Genomic DNA, 21,960 nt, shown 5'->3' with positions numbered 1-21,960 from the left:
ACTCAGTTTGGTGGGGCCCCTACACATGGCAATTGTAAACGCCCTTTGGTAGCATTAAGGTAGCCAACAGAAAGGCAGAGGCCGGGCAGGAATGGGTCAGAGGACGGACCTGGCCCTCAGCAGCAATATTCTCTGAGCCTCTTACTCTCTTGTTCCCATCATCTTCAGAGCTCCAGAAAAGTCTCATGAAAAGTAATTCTGGTCTCAGCTACTCTGTGGGAAACCATGGAAGGTCACAGAACAAGAGAGTGGAAGGAAAAGCAGTGTCCATCCCCACTCAGGCCAGAAAGAGGGGAGCAGCCTTGCCAGGTTAGCAGGGGGAGATGCACCCAGACAAGGGCGGCCTCACAGATGTCACCAACAAAAATGGTGCAGCGTGTGGTGGCAGGGGAGAAGGCCAGAGCCGAAGGACCCCAAGTGCACTTGAGCCGGTGCCCTGGGAAATGCTCAGGAAAAGCCGGAGGAGAGACACTGGGCAGGCCTCAAGGTATGGAAAAAAGGGAGCAACTTCTAGAAGTTAAGCTGGTGAGGGTCGTGTTGTCACAATCCGGGACTTAGCAACAAAAATGGGGAGATCTGGAAAGCTAGATGGAACAGTCTTTTAGGACTTCCCTTCAAAGCACTTATCACAATTTTATCTTACATTTACTTGTATGATCACTTAACTGTCTTTCTCCCTATCTAGACTTTAAGCTTCATGAAGGCAGGAATGTGTTTTCATTCACCACTATACCCCCAGCTCCTAGATAGACAGCACATAGTAGGTACCCAAAAATATAGGCTGGACAAATAAACAACTTGAAATTAAAACACTCTGGAGTGTTTGATTATTCTTTCTCTGTATTGTTGACTTTTCGTTTTTGCCAAAAAAGTACATCACCATATGAAATTATGTCACCAAGAAGTATATTATCAAAGGAAGCTATTTCCTTTTTGGAAAGAAAGAGTCATCTCACAAATACAGTGTTGTGGCTTTAGTCTGTGAGTTGTAAACACTCACTGAGAAAGGCAAGAGAATGCAGGTAAAAAGTATGATGTATTTCACTGGACATACACAGAAATACACCCAACAGTGGTCATCGGTGATGTCCAGCTTGATGCCCTTAGACACTGCAACATTCCAGAGGGACCTGGTAATCAAAGGTTAATTTTGTGCAGAGGATTTTAGCACGAAGTGCTCCCGTGGCATCACGATTCATTGAAAACTGCCCATCACATATGATACAACAGCACGTGCTACCACGCATCTACAACACAGAGTCATCCTACCAGGGACCGTGGACACATGAGACCCACCCGCCCTCTGAGGGCAGGGAACCCCAGTCACTCCCAGATCTGAGAGCGTGGCTGAGGGGCAGAAAGTGCAGGCTATTTCAGAGGGGACTGCAGAAATAGGGACAACAAATTGAGAAGTTTAGCAAATAACCCCCAGCCCCCTAGCCGAGGAAGCTTCCCCTGACCTGCAGAGAAGTTACAAAATTAAATTTTTACAAACAAACACTTGGCATCTTTTACTTCAAGCAGCAACAGGGCCTCTGCTCATTTTAAAGTGGTTGTAGCATCGAGGGTCAGCAGCCCATCTAGCGCCTAGCTCTTGGGGCTGCGTGTCACGGTACTTAACGTGCCCTGTGCACAGGGAGGGATTAATCCTCCGGCAGATGCGACAGAGAGAGGCCTGGCCACAGTCCGCGGCAGAGCTTCCTCAGCCACCGCACTTCTGTGTCAGCATCTCTGCAGCCCGGCCACCACCCAACGCCTTGCACTTCGGTTTGGATGTTGACCTCACACGAAACTCCTCCGGATAAAAGGAATGAGGAGTGCCTCCCTGCCTGCCCACCCCGAGCCTTCCCTCACTCCCCTCGAACTCAGTCAGACCCCTGAGGAAGCAGATGCTTATCTGGGAAGAGTCCAGCGGTCAGTCCAAAGAGAGGACTCCCGCCTCCCTCCCTGAAAGGGCTTTCGGAGGGAGCTCGGACGCTCTGCCTCGGCGTGCAGGGGCTGGGTAATTGCCGGGCTGACCCTCTGGAGCCGCCTGCCCTGCTCACCTTTCATGATAATGCCTGGTACAGCCTCATCATGAAATGTGCTTATTAATCTTACTCATTTGACACTGCGCTCTTCTGCCCTGAGCTAGATGTTAGGAGAAAATGATAGGGATAGATTCTGCTCCTGTCAGACTTACCAAGACTTTCAGAAAACCAGACTATCAAAGGCCATCTGTCGCCCACTAGCCAAGCATTCATGGTGACCCCGAAGGTACAAGCAGAATGTTAAAGACACAGATCCGCAAGAGGGAACAGCGAGAAGACCTGGGCCACACCCCAGGCACCCCCCCCCCCCGCCCCCAGAGAGCCGCTGCGGAGCCAGTCCTCCCAGAGATGGCATGTACCAAGCCCCCGACCGGATTCACGCCTCACTGCTTCATATCTAATTCATCAAAAGACACTTGGGCTTCTCAAATCAGCAACATTTTTATTAGCTTCCCCAGGAGTTTCATGGCACAAAGCCATACCTAACGATTCTATTTCATGGCAAGTTATACATTCAAACAGTGCTCTGAAGTCAGGCAGCAGGAAAGACTCAAATCTGTGTCAAAAAAGATTCCCCCGTCCTTTCACTTTTAAAATGTTCATCAGCTTTCAGACAGTTGGGAAAGTGACGTGGAGCATTTTAACAGGCTTCCCCTTCTCACACGGGGCCCGGCATGGGCTGACGCAAAATGCACCGCCCTGTTCGCGACGGGAGCTGATTTCGCCCGCCCACCTCCTCCGCCTGGGGACATCTGGCAATGTCTGGACACGGTTTTGGTTGTCACGACTCGGGGGTTTGTGCTATTGGCATCTAGTAGGAAGAGGCCAGGGATGCTGCCCGACTACACACTATTTTCTGATCATCTGGCCCAAAATGTCAGTAGTGCCGAGGTTGAGAAACCCTGCCTTTGGGCTTCTTCTGGACTAGGCATGGCATCCCTCCCACCCCTGGGACATCAGACACTGATCTAATCACTGTGCCAGGTTTTCAGTGCTGGCTAATGAGACTTGTATTCTTTTATGTATTCTTGGTGCACATTTTCAATGAGCAAGAATAAAACGTCATCATAAACAAAATGAGGAAAGTGAAAATAAGACCACCTCAGAAGCTCAGAACACGTGACAACAGTCACTGTTAACTAAACCCTCCCAATAGTTCCTCTGCACTTTTTAAGCTTCACCCAAAACGGAATTTACCTACTGAAAAAACTAACCAATTCCAGCCATCGGTACTACTGAACACCACCACAGATGTCTGCTGAAAAGCAAAGCAAGTTCTCTGCTACACTGCGGTGATGTGGTCAGTGAGAGCCCTGGACTTGGGAGGGGGTCTGGTCCTGATTCACCACTCCCAAGGGCTGGGGCTCCGTCACTTCCCTTCTCAGAGCTTGAGTTCTCCTGATCAGCACAGTGGAGAGAAAGCAACTTCCCCTCCCAGCCTCCAGGGAATCATGAGAGCCAAATGAGTTCATGTGTATGAAACTGCTTTGTAAACCGTAAGGGGCTATATAAACATACGTCAATACATTTATGACATTTATACACGTAGGACAATCTGTGACAGCAAACCAAGGGTCTTTCAGACTCGTGGATCCTCTCCATGAAATGTCACAGCTAGAAATGACTTTGGAAATCAACTAATCCAACCCTTTAATTTTACGAAATGTGAAGATGACCATCACAGAGGTCAAGTGACCCAGCTAAGGCCACGAAACAGCCCAGACGGGCTCAGGTCATCTACTCCCAAAGCAGGATGCTCCCCACGCCTTCCCATTGGTGCCATCTTCCCTCCCTGTTTTAAGTTCCTAGAGAGAAGAAGCACATCTTACACACAGGGTTCAGAGGGCCTTGAACACAGGAGATAACTATTTGCCGAATCAGCGAATCTTGACTTACTACGTCGTAGCCTGTCGGGGCTCGGTTCCGAGAAGCCACCACCCCCACTCCCGTGATGGGATCCATTGACGTCTCTGGCAAGGCTTCTGAAAGGTCTTTGACTTCAGGCATGGCGGATTGCTCCTGGTTCCAAAAAGGAAAAAGAAAGCGTACAATTCAAACGGAGCATTTAAAGTGAACGATGTAAAGTCTCGCACAGACAGAACCAGCGTCTTGGGGCAAATATCCTGAACTAAGCTCCACGTACCTGGACTGGCTAAGGGAGCCCTGGACCCTTTCCTCCGATCAAGAATTCAAGTCATCTCCAGCCCCTGCTCTTCTCAAGTGAGCTTTGAACACTCTCCTGCCCAGCTGCCTGACTTCTGAACAGATACCACCAGCTTCTCTGAGGATGACTCAGACACGGCTAAATCTAACAGTACCTTCGTCTCTCTCCCTCACAATACCTCCCTGCAGAAGTGCAGCCTTCCAAATCCACAGCCTCTACCACATCCAAGGGAGGACTGTTCGGGCGGCAGAGCTTTGCAAACACACAGAAGAAAGTGCTCTGGGCATGGAGGCCAAGGCATGGCAGTGGAGTCCAGGCTCTGTGACTTACTAGCTGGTGACCGGGCAAGCAAGAGGTCAGGACACTGACAGTCGCAGAGCTGCTGTGAGAACTAAAGGAGTCACGTAAATCAAGGGCCTGGAGAGGTTCCCTGGCACATAGTAGGCGCTCAACAAAAAGCAGATGAGACTGGAGGGTTCGGGATACAAAGGTCCAGTGTAACTGGCCAGAAACATGGCTGGTGCTGCTCCCAAGAGGACCGGCGGGTCCCTTTGTTGTGTTTAATCCAGCAGGTCACGTGGGTACTTACTCAAAGCTAAACACTAACAATGACCATAATTCTTGTTGGGCACTTTGGGAGAAAGGGAGGGAAATGCAATTATTATTCTGCTGCTGATTGCCTCTTGATGTGACCAGAGGAGACAAGCAGAATAGAGAGAGAGCACCGGGTCTGGGCAGCTCGAGTGGCAGCACACCAGAAAGCAAATGAAAAACCTAACACCTTATGTAAATGGCTTTTAGTGCTTTTAAAAGGACAAGCTGTGAAAAAGAGCAAGTTAAATTCTACCTCCTTCTGCAGCCATTGAACTCCACTGGCTGTAGGTCTGCCAGATCTCTCAAGGCTGGGTACTGCTTCTAAAGTAAACCAAACGCCCTGCCTAACTAGGCAGGCAGGAGGAATATTCTTAGTTCTCAGCCCAGAATCAGAAAAGGCAGAGGCTATTAAAAATGACTACAGTCTCCTGAATAGAAACAACCAGAATGCTGTGTGCAAGTTACCGTGTAGTCAGCGTCCCCTGGAACCCACGAAAGGCTCCAGAAACAGACTTGTCAGTGCAACGGAGCCAAGTCTCGGGTCAAGGCTAGGAAGTGCCTGGCAGCAGCCACACTCTCTGCTTCTGTTTATGACAAAAGCCAAACTAAGTTATGCTTTACTTAATTCTACTGAAAATAAACTTCTAGAAGCACAGGGCGGGGGGGACAGGACACCAAACCACATCACTGCGTCATTTTCTATTTTCAAATTTCACTTACCAGGCAGCTTTATCTGCATAAAGAACAGGGCTTAATGCTTCCTGCACACAGTAGGCACTAAATAAATATTTACTGACGGAATCCGCATACATGCCCCCAATAAAGGTTTAGAATTAAATATCTGCACCAGCCCAATCCAAAGCAAACACTGATCAAAAAGTATTTCACTTGGAAAACCCCATATTCCTGGGTAACATGGAAATAACGTTGCTGCAGTTTGCAAAATATTGGTACCTGCTGTTAGTTACCAAAATGCTCGCAATTAACAACTCATTAATAGAATGCACAGTTCTGCCAGTGCTAAAATATCATGCTGTGAATTTAATAAAGAACATCAGAGGTAAGTGGTGTTTTTTAAGATAGTAGGGCTTCCACTATCTGAGAGAGAGAGGGGGGAAGTGAGCATGGGAATAAATAAGAAACATTTTATTAGCTGAGAGATGCCCGTCCTCGGGTCACCACATCCTCAGCCACGTACTGATGACAATGGCCCTGCTCTGCTCTGCAGCATGAGCAAGGGCAGGGGGCTGACGCCGCTCCCACAATGCACCGGGCAGCCCGGCACCGGGCCCCAAGATGGCTGCGGGCGGCCTCCCCGAGCAGACAAAGAAGCCGGCGGCCGGGCCCGCGTGCCTGGTCATGGCCCGGCCTGCAGGCTGGGAGGATGCGGCAGGCAGGGCATTAGCACGGAGCATCTCGGATGCACGCCTCCCTCTTTCCTCACCCCCCCGCCCCCCCGCAGTGACTGTGCCCTGGGGATCCAGCAGCCTTTGTGAGATACAGACAAATGACTCCTCGCCACGCGGAGCTCCGCAGTGGAGGAAGCACCACCACCAGCAAAGGAAGCTTTTAATGAGAAACGCCCAAGATATCCACGGCAGAGGCAATCACTCAAAGCAGCCTGCCCTGAATTACATATTTTCTGACTGCAAATTACTCTTAACAGCGTCTCTACCGTCACTTCAATTGACCTTCCTAACAAAAGGCCATTTATTAACTAGCTCTCGGTGCTCCCCGGGCTGTGCGAAGCCTCCAGCCAGAAAGGATGGCACCACTGTGTCCGCGGCTGCCCGGGTCACAGGCCAGGCCTCTGCGAGGGGGAGAAGAGGCCATTAATGCCGGCTGCAGAGTAGACCTGCCGTGGGGAGAGGAGCGCGGGGGTGGGGTGGGGGGGAAGCAGGGTGTTGAAGGCCAACATTAACCTGTCTTGCAAGATGCGATGCTGGGCTACAGCAGAAAACGCGAAGGCCTACTTGCAACAGCTGGTGTCATCCTCAGCACTCCCCGCCCAGCACCCACCTCTAGCTCCAAATCCTAGCTGCACACAGGACACACTAACACACCTCCACACATCCGAACAGCACCCTGCAATTACCAAAAAGCTTTCTCGGGCTCCTTCTCAATCGATGCTCACACCAAGCCTAGAAGGTGGCTGGGGCTTATCCCTATTTTAGAGGAGGAAAACGGAAGCCTGGAGTTCTCAGACACCAAGAGCTGGCAGAGGGCAGAGCCCAACGGGACCTCTGGCCCTCCTTCCCCATTCTGGTCTGCTTTCCATACACTGTGTAGAGAGAGACGGGCTTACCATCCGATATCCCATCAAGAAAGCACTTTGAACACCAATTATATTTTAAAATGCCAACGCTCTTCTTTCTCTAGCTGTAGCCCAGTAACTGAAGCAAGGGGGAGAAAAGTACAGAAAGATAGAAGTAACATGGGATTAATTTTCCCCACACCTCAGTTTCAAGATTCAACATTTCCCTCATAAATAATTTACAACAATAAAAATGAGCTAAGGCCATGTTTGTGTACGACGGAGGTAAATTTAGACCTAATGAGGGAGATCTGAGCCCTGTACAGGAGGGAACAGGTTGATGTATAGCACGGTGTGAGTGCGATCCACGGCACACGGGGGCTCCATTACCAACTGGAAGTCACAGGGCCAAGCGGGGTGGAGGTGCAATTGGGGAAACTTCTACCGTCCCAGCTGTGGCTGCAAGGAGGGCTTCCACAGAAAAAGCCAAAAGTTGATGCAGTATTTTAGAGGCCAAGATAACAGATGTTGAGATTTCTGAGAACTACAGGATTGAGCCAACCTAGAGCTAAGTCGGTTCTCAGTAAACGCCAGGTAAGGAATGAAGGTGGTGGCAGCACCTGGGAGTCACATCTGCCCTCGGGCACGGAGAGGGTACATTGGCGACACTGAACTTGATCTAGTCCTCCTAGCTTGATCTCGCAGGTCATTTGGTCCCTATCCCAACCTCTACCCCAAGTGTGCAGCCAGCCTCACTCAGATCACTGCCAAGGCTGGGGGCTACAGAGCCTCGCTCTGGACAGGCGTGCCCGTGTCTGCCCCGAGAGGATTTCTCTGCAAGGTGGGGAGAGAGACAGAGTGTATGAGTGTGTGTGTGTGTGTGTGTGTGTGTATGTTTGTGTGTTGTACACACTGGGACTAGAGGGACCGGATGGGGTCAGTTAGGGTGAGGTGTGATTTCCAGGCCAGCAGGATTTTTTCCATGCTGTGCTCAATGAGTTCTATCCAATAACACTGGGTAAGAGAACAGCTTCCTACGTGAGCCTGCAATGCTGCAAACAGTGCCTGGGGGAGGCCCCAGCTCCCAGCACTGCAGCACCTCACCAGTGCTGTCATCCCAGGTTCACAGAGAAATGAACTTTAACTATAAAGCCCCTTCATACAGACAGCACACGGCTCCCTTGTAGCTGATCAAAGAATTACTACAACAGGGTACTTAATCCCTGTAAGTCAGCAGTGCTGGGCTTAACTGATGCTGAACATTGTTTCAGAATCAAAGGCGTGCCTCCCGGCCTCAGTCTGGGAGAAAACTAAGCTACTGTATCACAGTTGAAAACTCAGGGGAACTTTGATATCATCTCTGTTTAATTTCCCCGGCCCTGTGAGCCTGGGGTTTATCTCGTTTTATCAGCTCCTGTACTGAAATCAAAACCCAACTAGCAGAGCTCAGACCTCTCTCCACGGAGGCCCTTCCAGCAGCAGGGTGGGGTGCAGGCCGAGGAGTTTAAAGCACTTTGCGCCCGGGGCGGCGGGGGAGAGGCAACAACTGCTGGGGGGCAGGGGGTGCTGCCTTCAAAGGAGGCGCAGCAGGGACCCCGCGTGAGGAAGGGAGGCCGGCTCAGAAGCGGAGCCCTCGCTGCCCACCAGAGCTGAAGGTGGGACTCGCACACAACTTCTGAGGAGAGTAATTTCAAAGTACTGCGGGGGGAGCAGGTTAAATTGGGCTACTGTAGTTGAAATGACAAAACCAGTGAGTTAATTAAGTCCCTACAGAAGGATGAACTTGTGATCAGATTGTTTGAAATCCAAAGTCAAGGGCACAAAAGACAAACTGTCTGCCCACATCTAGCAGCTTGTGGGGCTGAGGAAAAGCAGTGGATAAATAGTTCACTCCCTGTGGGAAACAGCCGAAGAGCAGGGCCTCCACTGGGAACGGCCGTCCCCCAGTAAAAGCTCCAGCTCTGGCCGTCGTGGGGCAGCTCTCTGCCTGTTTCCCAGCAGCAGCAGTGGTACCAGTGGGCTGCAGGGAATCCAAGCCCTCCTCTGTTGCTCCATAATTCCTGGCACCTTCCTGCTAACAAATCTTATGCAGGGGACAGGGGACAGGGGAGGCCAGGCTTCACCAATGCACCCACAACACACACACATACACAAACTGGGCCACCTCAGGCAGCCCTGGTGCAGAGCCCTACCTCCTAAGGAGACTGCAGGCTGAGGCCAGAGTCCCTGCAGCAACCAGGCACATGGCCAGCCAGCTCTGGGGGCTGCCCATGGGGGACACAGGCTGAGAGGCGTCCACTACGGAACCTCAGGACAGCATCCTGGCGCCACCTGTACTTGGGCCTGGACCACTTATCTAGTGACCAGTCAGAAACCAAATCGTTCTGACAAATGCTGTTGAGTACGACCTGGTGGCAACAGGCCACAGGCTGCTGGGAAGGCTGCTAAGATACTGGGGAACTAAAGCAAATATTTTCCTAAGCTCCCCTAGATCACAAAGAACTTTCTCCAGTGAAGGTCTGTTACTTCTAATAGGAGAATCTGGTGTACAAATGCATCCATTCCATCAGACCTATGTTTAGACTGATATTAACCATTGGATTACCAAACCGATTTTCCATAAACCATGTGAGGCGGGCCTGTGGTTTGGGCTGCTGCAGCCCGTACAGTGCAGTGCTAGGTCCTGGAGTTCTCTCTCCCCAGATAAATCAGGATCAAGTTCTACAGCACTGCCGTGGCCAAAGGCCTGCTCCTACAGGCCCGAATGTGAAAAACCAGGGAGCCTGGTGCTGGCTCCAGGAGGAGGGGGCGTTCTCCAGTACACTGTGAGCCCCACTGCAACCTGCAACTCGTTCGCAATCACTGCAAATGAAGGTCGTCCCCACCCACTCCCATCAGGTCTAGTGTCATACTGTAGCCTGGAGAGAAGGAAGAAGGACACTGACAGAAGGCAGATGCCCTACAAATGAACCCACCCCAGGAGGTCCCAAGAGCAACATTCTCTTGACATTCGGTGACATAAAATGGTCACAGCCTTGGCTTGATGGCCACAGTGTCCAGAGCAAAAATGTCACCTCAACGCCGGGCAAATGGGCTCCCAGGCCAGAATCATGAGAACACCTGGCTTCAGGTCAGCAGACACCTCCCATCACCACCACCCGCTCTGTGACTTGCACACGGGTCTTCAGAGTTTCTTTGGTCATATAAGCGTTCTGTGTGCTGATGACTTCCAAATTACCTCCACGGCCTGGACTTTTCTCCTGAGACTCAGATGAGTGTCTAGTACCCTGCTGGCTATTGTCACCCACGTGTCCCATTAATACCTCAAACCTGGCTGACCTTGCCATCCTCCCACCTGAAGCATCTCCCACGTTCCTGGTACCTAACAGGGCCTGGTGCGTAACAGTCAGCCCACAAATGTTTACGGAGGGCCCTTGTGCTGAGCGTGAAACAATGGTGAAGATGGAAACCCCAACATTCTGGATGAGGAGTTCTCAAACTCTAGCATGCATGAGTCATCTAAAGAATTCCCTAAAACAGTCTTAAACCCACTCCCAGAGATACTGATTCAACAGGTCTAGGATGGGGCCTGAGAAGCTGCATTTCTTTTCTTTTATAAATTTATTTTATTTAATTCATGTTTATTTTTGGCTGTGTTGGGTCTTCGTTGCTGTGCACGGGCTTTCTATAGTTGCAGTGAGCGGGGGATACTCTTCGTTGCGGTGCACTGTCTTTTCATTGTGGTGGCTTCTCTTGTTCCGGACCACAGGCTCTAGGCGCATGGGCTTCAGTAGTTGTGGCACACAGGCTTAGTTGCTCCACGGCATGTGGGATCTTCCTGGACCAGGGATTGAACCCATGTCCCCTGCACTGGCAGGCGGATTCTTAACCACTGCATCACCAGGGAAGTCCCAGAAGCTACATTTCTAACAAGATCCAGGTGATGCTGAAACAGCAGGTCCATAGTCCAAACTTTGACTACAAGGCAGTAGGTACTCATTAGATGTTTGATGAAGGAAGGAAGGGAGGGAGGGAGGAAGGAACCTGAAGGTCATCATCCATGGAGAACAGCCTCAGAGTAAGTCCCCCAGTCTTTCCCTCCCCAACACAGGTTGCCCAAGAGCACCCAGTTCCTCCCCTATGGCACCCATCCCACCATTCAAAATCTGGGTCACATCTCCCATTCACCCCAAACCTTCCCCACTGCCCAGCCAGACAGGTGCTGTCACTAAGAATCCTGATGTTGTCCAAGGACATGGCCTTAGCACATACATGTGCACACATGCACGCATGCACATACACACTTACACACAGTCTTGCCTCTCAGAAGGCTATAATACTTTCCCTAGCAGAACATCAGTTATGCAAAGGTATATGTCCACCACAGTGCCTAGCCCACAATGAGAACTCAATAAATGGATTACGGATAGATAGATGGTTGGATGGATGGATGGACGGGAGGATGGATGAATGAAGTTCCTGTCCCCCTCTCAAAATCGCCAATGTTTCATCGGATTAAGGAGGGCATGTAAAGCAGCAGAGGCAATGGCGAGAGTGCCACGCGGGGGTCACTGATGCTCCATGCAGGACAAACACCACGATCCCAGGGCTGGGCCATCTGCCAGCTGCCTGTTCCAACCCCCAGGTTCTGATCTAATTGATCTGGGCTGGGTCAGAGACTGGAGAATGCAGAGCCCAGGTGCAGTGCCACTGTGCTGGGTGACACAGCGACGAATAAGTCATGGGTACCACCTGCAGGGCTCACGGGCTGGAGGAAATGTCCCAAAAGAAAGGGACCGCAAATGAGGCGGTGCTCCCTTTTGCTGGGCAGTCAGGGAGCTGGCCTTCCTGAAAGATGGAGGGTGCAGAGTACCGCAAGGAGTGCAGGCAGAAGACATGGCACCAACAGTGGCGTGAACAGTCCCGGACTGTCTGGGGAGCTGTAAGTAGCAGATGGGCTCTGAAACAAGCTTATGAAACGCTTAAACAAACAAATAAACAAAACCGTTAAATACCTGTCTGCACTTCTCTGCTATTTCTAAGGTCTAAGTAATGATGTGGATCTACAGGAAGGAGCGCCCCAGTGGTCAGAAGGAAGAGATTCCCAAGTCTTGCGTTCCTATTTCCTCTCCTGTAAATGAATGCTTCTCAAGCCAAGGCCACTTCCTGCAGACCCTATAGGGCCTCTTCATGCTATTAGCTCAGGGAAGGATTGGGAGGTAAAGCAGAGGAATGGAAAGGGTGCAGACTTGGGACTCAGAGGGACCAGGGCTTGAGTCACAGCTCTGACACAGCTGTGTGACCCCAAGCAATTCAACTGAATTGGGCCTAAGTTTCCAAGCCCCTCAAATTGGAATAATGGATGATAATATTTCCTTTACAGGGTTTTAATGTGTATAAAGAACTTGCAGAACTTCCATCAAAAGATACAATCAACAGAGTGAAAAGACATCCAAGAGAATGGGAGAAAATATCTGCAAATCATATATCTAAGAGGTTAAAATCCAAATCTATTAAGAACTCCTACAACTTAGCAATAACAAAAAGCAAATAACTCGATGAAAAAATGGGGAAAGGACTTGAAAAAGGACATTTCTCCAAAGCTGATATACAAATGGCCAACAAGCATCTGAAAAGATGTTCAACATCATTCCTCATTAGGGAAATGCAAACCCAAACCACAGTGAGATATCATCTCATACCCATTAGGACGGCTGCTACCAAAACCCAGAAAATTAGTGTTGGTGAGGATGTGGAAAAATCGGAAACCTGGTGCACTGTTGGCGGTAATGGAAACGGAGCAGCTACGGAAAACAGTGTGGTGATTCCTCAAAATATGAAAAACAGAATTACTATATGACCTGGCAATTCCACTTCTGGATATATACCCAAAAGAACTGAATACAGGGTCTCAAAGAGATATTTGTACATACATGCTCACAGCAGCATTATTTGCCATAGCCAAAAGGTGGAAGCAACCCAAGTGTCCACAGACAGGTAAATGGATAAGCAAAATGTGGTCTACACATACAAGGTAGTATTATTCAGTAGTAAAAAGGGAAGGAAATTCTGACACTTGTTGCAGTGTGGGTGAACCTTGAAGACATTACGCTGACATAAGGCAGTCACAGAGAGACAAATACTCACAAAGATGATTCCATTTGTATGAGGTACTTGGAGTAGTCAAATTCCTAGAAAGTAGAATGGTGGTTGCCAGAGGCTGGGGAGGGGGAAACAGGAGTTTCATGAGTACGGTTGACCTTTGAACAATGAAGGGGTTAGGAGTGCCAAAGCTTCCAGCAGTCGAAAATCCGAATATACCTTAGAGTTGGCCCTCCAAATTCGGAGTTCCTCTGTATCTGTGGTTCTGCATCTGGGGATTCAACCGACCGCGGACGGTGTAGTACTGCAGCAGTTACTATGGAAACAATTCCACGTATAAGTGGACCTGCACAGTTCATACCCATGTTGTTCAAGAGTCAACTGTATAGAGTTTTAGTTTTGCAAGATGAAAACGTTCTGGAGATTCGCTGCACAACAGAATGAATGTACTTAATGCCACTGATGCATACATTTAAAAACAATTAGGATGGTAAATTTTATTTTGTGTGTTTCACAATATTTTTAAAAAGCATCTATAATTGGGGTTCTCAAATTTCAGTAACCATCAGTACAACCCAAGATTCTTGTTAAACATGCAGATTCTGGGGCCCCTTCCCCAGATATTCTGATTCAAGATCTGGGTTTGAGGCCCTGGGTTCTGCATTTTAATAAACATCCTGAGGGTTCTTTCTTAGTTCATTAAGAATTCATTTATTTCTCTCTCCTAAGGGATATTCTTTTGAAATTTTGCTGTGCTGATCAGTATCTGTTTGAAAAAAAAAAAAAAGTGTGTGTGTGCGCGCGTAGAACTGTCCCGTGTTGATCCTAGCCACAGGCCCAGCAAGACGGCCCTCCAGTCTTCAGGGGAGTATGAGCTGCTGCAAAGCTCTAGTATGTGACCCCTGGGCTCTAGGCCCACGGGCCTCTCACATTTCAGCCTAGACAAGCTCTGCATCCCGCCAGAAGTGTGTCAAGTAAACCAACGCTTGCCCACAGGATGTCCCCAACAAGAAGGCAACGTCAAGCACACCCTGCCTCCCATGCAGCTGGAGAGAAGAGATGTGAGGGAGGCAACCCCGCTGCAAACAGTGCCGACAATTCAGGGAAACCACAATTCCCAAGGGCGGCCCAGCGAGCACAAAGCCAAGGAGAGCCAGTGGGGCCAGTGCAACGCCGGCAAGGGAGGGCCTCAGAGAGAGTGAGAACAGCCTGGGGAAAGGCAGCTCATTCAAAGAACCCAGGCCTCCCCTCCCACAAGCCAACGCACAAACGAGACTGCTCACTCAACCACAGCCAACTACAGTGTTCTCAGCCCACCACATCCAACCATGTAGTAATTTGTTATCTTCACCATCATAATAGCACCTTTGACATTTCCCACTCTTGACTCCAACACCATCATGACTTTCCAGTGTGGCAAGGATGTCACTCTTTGAGCACGAAGCATGGAGCAGTGCCAACCTGCTAAGGCAGCGGGGCCAGGGACACTTCGATTCTGATGCTTCCACAAGCAAATCTGCTGTGAAACTGATAGAGATGAACCTTCAGCGCCCACTCCCCCCTTCCAAGGCCCTGAGAGGGGATCACAATGGGTTCACACGGTTGTATGGTTTTGTAAAGCACCAAGATATCCTTGTACACAAACAAGACATTCTTGCATTGTTTTTCTTATAGTCCTCCCCCACCACAACAAACTGTCAAAACAGCAGACCCACAAAACCGGGGTCTGACGTTAGATCCCACTTACATTTAGTGAGGACCCACCAACGCCCTCCACAGTGTCACACACATTCATACACATTAGCCCACTCAGCCTTACGGGGTAGCTTTTATTCTTAGGCCCCTTTAACAAATGAGGAAATGGGGATTCAGAAAGGTCCCATGAGGTTCCATGACTTGCCTAGGGTCTCCTGGGTTCCAGGAGGTAAACTGACATTCTAAGCCCAGTGTTCTTTCTACTCTACCATCCCTTCCTAGTGGCCCTAAATAATAACCACAAACAGAAAGGCACTCTAAAAAAACCTGAAGCTACTCTTCTGATTAACCAGTTAACAAACCCTTAATAAGAACCACTAATTTTTATAATTTCATTTTTTTAACCACGCCATGCAGCACGCAGGATCTTAGTTCCCCAACCAGGGATCGAACCTGTGCCCCCTGCAGTGGAAGCGCAGAGTCTTAACCAGTGGACCGCCAGGGAAGTCCCAATAACCACTAATTTCTATTAACTACTTGCCCTGTGGCACGAATGGAGCTGAACACTTCTAATGTTTCATTTACTTCTTACTATAATTCTACGAGATAGATATTGTCATTAGCCTCACTCTACAGATGAGGAAACTGAGGCTCAGAAAAGTTCACTAATTTCCCTAAGAACACACAGTAAGTAGGAAAGCCAAGGCTTAAGCCGAGGCCTAATTATAAAGTCCTTGCATTTAATCATGGTGCACTGTTCCAGCTAAAAGTGGGGAAAAGCCCACCAGCGGGAAGGAGGCAGGGCAGGGAAATGCCTTCAGCATAAGTCAGGAGTGCGGCCTAAATGCTAAAAGGAAGGAATGAAAAATGTGGATTAAAGATGATCCTAAGCTCAAATGAACCAGTAATTGCTGTGTCAACTGCTGCACATGGGTCTTGGTGCCCAGGTCCCAGAAGAGGCCCCATTTAAATATTCTATGCATGACACAATATCTTGAAATACCTGGTTCAATTTTCCACAAGCAAGGAAGGTGTCACCTGTCTCCTGTACTAATCTTCTGAGTACACTGAGTTTTTGAGTTAGTCTAGGCTTCCACACAGCTTATCTCCTAACTTTTCTAAGGCTTTTCTGGTGCAGCTGATAAGATTTTCTTGCCCTGTTAAAATGAGATGAGATCCAGCCAGCTGTCGAGAAATGTACAATGAGATTATACTGAGAAGGAATCACGGAGACAAAGGCCCCTAAAGAGACTCTGGCCTGCTGTCTGCTTTGTGGCAGAAAACTGAGCGGGGGGCTGGTTCGTGGGTGGGGGCGGGGAGCAGAGAAGGAGCAACAGCCATTTGCCTTTGGCCCTTCTGTGGCCTTCCCCTGTGCCTTGCTGAAGAGGCTGCAGAGGGGCAGGGAATACAAGAGTCATTTTTAATGGCCGGAAAGGCTGATGATTCAGGAAGAGTTGTGTGTTGGTAACAAAGAGGACGAAGATGCTCAAGGGTCTGCCTTCTTCACCCGGCCCCTGCCCCTGAGCCTCACTTGCGCTGGAGTCCCCGTGGGGTGACCATCAACAGGCGCACCATCCTTCGAGCCTGGGTACTCTGGGTCTTGGGTACCCCAGCCGGCACCTCACCTTGCACACAGGTGCCCTGGAGTTTGGGTGTCCTCTCTGCTCTGCCCAGGTCACAGATGAGGCCGCACCCTAGATCATGCCCGAGGCTCAGGTGCAGTCAGCTCGACACCCACGTGACTACAGAGAGTGGCCCCCGGGCCCGGCCAGTGAAACCACTGTCCGGGTCTGTGCAGGTGGACGCCGTGCCCCGGCACAGGTGGGCCGCTTCACCTCTCACTTGGGCGGACGTGGCTCTCCGGAGCCCTCACCAGCCCCGGCCCAGGGTACGCTGCCCGCACCCAGGTCCCCGAGCTCCCTCCGGCTCCGCCAAGCCGCAAGGCCAAGCCGGGGACGGGAAGCCGCGGCGCGCGCAGGGCCGAGCAGAGGCCGCCGGGCCTGTCCCCGCGGCCGGCCGGGCACACAGCCCGCAGGCCTCGGTGCGGCCCGGCTCCGCCCGTCCACCCGCCCCTCGGCCCGGGGCCTGCGCCGGCCGGCCCGCCCGCCCGCCCGCCCGCGGGGGCAGCAAGGACGTCTCGGCCGAGCCTCCGCGGCGCCCTGCCCGCCCTGCCTCACTTAACTGTTCCCCGCTGGGGCGGCGGTGGTGGCGGCTGCGGCAGCGGCGGGTCCCGGCTCCGTCTCACGCAGAAGCAGCTTCTCATCGCCCGGGCGGCGCGGAAGGGGCCGGGCCCGGGGCCCAGGCGGCGGGGCCGGCGCCGCAGGTCGAGCGCGAGCCTCACCGGGGAGCGGCAGGGGCGGGGCGCGGCCTGGCGGCGGCGGCGGCAGCAGCAGCAACAACAGCGGCGGCTCCTTCCGCGGGCCGCGGCGGCGGGCCGGGGCCTCCCGGCTCTGGCGCTGGCTCCGTAGGAGGCGCCGGGCGCCCGAGGCTGGCTCGGGCGGGAGGAGGGAGCGGGAGCCCTCGCGTCCGGAGCCCGCGCCGCCGCCTGGCCGGCACCCCGCCTCCCCGCGGCCCGGCCGTTAGCCCCGGGCAGGGCCCCGGCGCCGCCGACCTGGCCTCTCCAAGTACGCAGACGGCCCCCGCCCCAGCCCAGACCCACGGGAGCTCCGGGCCTGTCGGAGCCTGGGCCCTCAATTGCCCCCCTCCCCCAAGCTGGCCTCTTCCAGGGACCCGCAGCCTCCTCAGCTCTCCTAGGCCTCATTGTACCCTAGACTAATCCTTCAGCACAGCCTTAGATCCCTAGAAGCCCCCAGGCCACACACACACCACCCGCCCCCCCTCACTTGTAGGGACACCCAGCCCTACTGAACCCCAAGCCAATCCTTCAGTTCATTACAGTTCAGGAGACCCACTGGTCCAGCTGACCCCACATAAGCTTTGCTTGGCCCTAGTCCCCACTGCTAATACCAGGCCTCTCAAACTGACCCCGATCTCCTAGCAATTCTCTGCCTTCCCCTTATGCTGGGCAAATGATCTACCCACAGAGGTCTATAGCAAGAACTATTGAGGGCTGGCCTCCAGGAAGCATGTAGAAGAAGTTTAAGCACACCTATCGCCCTACAGTACTTTAGAAAAGGTAAAAGCCAGAGGATAAAATGGAACTGGATGAGGAAAGGGGTCCAGAGCTTGGCCCTCAGCGAGAGTGGCTACTATGAAAGGTGGGAGTCAACTCTGCACCCTTAACCAAAAATGCCGTACACAGCCCCAGCAAGGCACCCCGGAGCAGTAGCCAGCATGCTGTTTGTTAGAGCTGAGGACCCTGCAGGACTGATCAGCCTCACTTTGCTAATGCCTCAAGTGTAATTTTCACACATTCTAGGCTTTTCTAAAATAGCTGTTTGATCCTAAAGAAAAGGGTGCCAGGAAGAATTGGCTGTTGGGAAAAAATGTCCTGTGGGGAAGCCTTGTTAGTGTGTGCATTCCTGAGCATCTGTATCACTCAGAAATGCCACTACTTCAGATGGTTTTACAGGCAAGTTCTATCAAACCATTAAGGGACAGATAATCCTTATGTTATTTAAACTGTTACACAGAAAAAAAAAAGTTTTCCATTTCACTTCCGAAGTTTAGCATAACTCTGATAACAAAACTGACAGAGATAACACCAAAATGGAGAAATACAAATCAGTTATAGAATACTAGTCTCCAGAGAATTTAATGTGTTTTTTGAAAAAGAGGTTCTGCAGTCAAATAACTTGAGAAAGTGCTAGTGCTGCATGCCATTTCTAGTCTATATCTTTTGGAGAATCACAATAAGTATTATTAAGGTCTCTGTGAAGTCCAAGAGTAAAGAAACCTGATTAACCTGGCATTTCCCAAACTCATCTGAGCCAGGACCACCTGTTCAAAGTTCACCAATTAATCTCTAACATGTGAATCATTACTCTTATAGACCAATCTGCTTAACTATATAGTAGTTGCAAAATTTTAGCAATTTGAATCCAACTTGCTGTAAAACAAGTCAAAATCCACCATAATCAAGCAAGATTTATTCCAAAATTACAAGGATGATTCAACATTAGGGAGTATGTAAATTCATTTCATTGTTAAAGAAAAGTAAATCACAGGATATTATCAACAGGAGAAATACTTTTAAAATATTTGATAAGTTCAATAACTTACAATTTTCTTAAAAAACTCTTAATGAACTAGGAAGAAAACTTAAGTTTCTTAACATGACAAAGTTTATTTATCAGAAGCCATCCACAAACATATTTAATGGTAAGACACTAAGGGTATTCTCATTTAAGTCAGAAACAAAACAAGAATGCCCATTAAAATTGGTACAAACTAAAGCCAATGCAATAAGATAAGAAAAATAAATAAGAAATACAAATAATGGAAAGGAAGAGACAAAATTGTCATTTGTTCATGATGTAAATGCATGCCTAAAAATAAAAATTTAAGGGAATCAACTAAAAAGCTTAGAGACTTTGGTAAAGTGGCTAGTTATAAGATAAAAATGAAAATCAATGGCTTTCCTAAATGGTAAGGGAAAAGACTTCTTTTCCATATAGAGGGACTTCCATTAGAAAAAGACTCATGACCTTTCTCTACCCTAGAGGACAATGAATGGTTTATCTCACTAGTGAGCATGGGAGAAGGAACTAGACAAGAACAGATGCTCTGAGTTCTCTTTTTTGGCTTTCACTTACTGCAGAGAGCAAATATTTTCATGTGCTCTCCACCAGGTGGTAAGTGGACCTGTTTCCGGGGTAAAGATACTATTGTCCAGCACTACCTGCTTTTATGGAGGTAAATCTATCCAGTTCAGGGAGAAATACAGCAAACCTACTTGCTTACAGATTAAAAGCTACATTTTTCCAGTCAACTTTATCAGTAATGTAGTATTTTTATCTCCTATGTCTCTTTTCTGTACCCATGCCTCAGTTTCTTCCAAATTCAGAAGAGGAAGAGAAGTATTACTTAGAAGATTCCCTAATTACAACACTAAATATCTGTGATTTCCATTTAGAAAGTATGACTTTTTAAAAAGATTATATTCCATTAGCAATGAATACTATAAAATACCTAGGCATAAACTTAACAAGAAATGTCAAGGCCCATAGGAAAAAAACTATAAAACCTTACTGAAGGACATAAAAAATAAGTCCTTAGTAAAGGAAAAACATAAAAAATCCCTGGGCAGGAAGTCTCAATATTGCAAAGATGTCATATCTCCCCAACTCAACTTATAAATTTAGTGGAATCCAAATCAAAGAGCCAATATAATTTGGCGGTGGGGTGCAATGGAACATGACAAAATTATTTTAAAACTTATCCCAATAAATAAATACGGGAAAATATCCAAGAAATTTTTTAACTGAATAATAATATTAAATTATTATTATTATAAGAACATTATTAACAATAATGAATATACAATATAAAGTAACTTTTATATTATAGTGTAATATCTATTAGAGCAGTAATAATATTGTTCTAACATATTAATATATAATGTAAAACTTCAGTAAATAAAATTGTGGGCCACTAGTATAAGTTCCCTGTTTATAAATGCTTTGCTTCTATCCACTGACCTATTTGAATATTTCTAATATCCCACTCCAAACCATATTATCTTGCTTAGACCACTTCAATAAATTCCTTACTGATCTGGCTTTGCCTCCATCCAAACAATGGAAGATAGTAACAAGAATGGTCACTAAATAATAATAATAATAAAATGTAGCAAGTCACTCCCTTGCTTAAAGCTCTCCAGTGACTGTCCATAGGATAAATAAAATTCAAATGCTCCAACATGACCTACAAGATCTTGTCTTGTTTAGACCTTGCCTGCCCCTCCATCCACTTCTCAGCTGTTTCAGCCACACACTTGTTTCCTTTTAGATCCTTCAACATCAAAGCTCTTTCTTCCTTGGGGGATTTCACCCAGAGCACTCTTCTCCATCTTTACAGGACCTGGGCTCTTCGCATCCTTAAACTCTGACCTTAAATGTCACCTCCTTGGAGGCCTTCACTGGTCATCTATTTAAGTATGTCCCCAGTGTTTACATACCGTATCAGTTCATTTCCTGCTCATCACTCATCACAATTTGTAACTATGTACTATTTGTTTACCTGTTCAACTGTCAGTCTCCCCACGAGACTGAAAGCTCCACCAAGGTATCTGTTCATCAAGCATAACTGTGCCACATACTAGGCCCTCAAGAAACATTTAATAGATAGATGTGTCAACATTTAATATGTGCATATCCTTCGTCCATGTCTAATAATTATCCAAAGTAAACAAGCAGGTAAGTGCACACAGATGTATGTTCAAGGATAATTATTTCAGCATTGCTTATAATGAGAAAATACTGAATACATCCTAAATGTCTAGCAATACAAGATTAGCTTGCTAAAAAAAAAACAGTTGTACTGACACAGAAATACACCATGGTATTTTGTTAAGTAAAAAAAGCAGTTTATAGAACAGAATGCATTTATTCTATGAGCCCATTAATTTTATATGTATTTGTGATTATTTATATGTATTAACATATGCATACAATACTTGGAAAGATGTATACCAAACATTAACAGTGGCTATATTTGGGGAAAGGGTAGAGAGTTTTAGTGTATCTACAGACCTCATTGTCTTATGACGGGGTTACACCCTGATAATTCCGTCATAAGTTGAAAATATCATTAAGTCAAAAATGCATTTAATACACCACCGAACATCAAAGCTTAGCCCAGCCTACCTTAAAGTGCTCAGAACACTTCCATTAGCCGACAGTTGGGCAAAATCATCTAGCACAAAGCCCATTTTATAACAAAGCATTGAATAGCTCATGTAATTTATTGAATGCTGTACTGAAAGTGAAAAACAGAATGGTTGTCTGGTTACAGTACGGTTGTAAGTATATTGGTAGTTTACCCTTGTAATCCTGTGGCTGACTAGGAGTGGCAGCTCACCGCAACTGCCCAGCATCACAAGGGAGTATCCTACCACACATCACTAGCCTCAGAAAAGAACAAAATTCAAAATTTGAAGTATGGTTTCTACTGAATGCGCATCGCTTTTGCATCATTGTAAAATCAAAAATCGTTAAGTG

The 21,960-nt window shown here is 48.5% G+C and overlaps 1 protein-coding gene across 1 annotated transcript in view; it reads right to left on the bottom strand.

The window, feature by feature from the left end:
- Positions 1-17,102, bottom strand: part of MVB12B (multivesicular body subunit 12B) — a 177,044-nt gene extending 159,942 nt beyond the window's left edge. Inside the window, exons 1-2 of the mRNA XM_065879486.1 lie at positions 17,022-17,102; positions 3,927-4,049 (exon numbers count right to left, since the gene is read on the bottom strand). Of these exons, the coding sequence (XP_065735558.1) occupies positions 3,927-4,049; positions 17,022-17,102 (204 nt within the window). The remainder of the gene's footprint in view (positions 1-3,926; positions 4,050-17,021) is intronic.
- Between the last annotated feature and the right edge of the window lie 4,858 nt (positions 17,103-21,960).

This window comes from Phocoena phocoena, chromosome 6 (genome assembly GCF_963924675.1).
Source record: "Phocoena phocoena chromosome 6, mPhoPho1.1, whole genome shotgun sequence".
NCBI lineage: Eukaryota > Metazoa > Chordata > Mammalia > Artiodactyla > Phocoenidae > Phocoena > Phocoena phocoena.
Note: the sequence above shows the minus strand (reverse complement) of the source record. Positions and strands in the feature narration are given on the sequence as shown.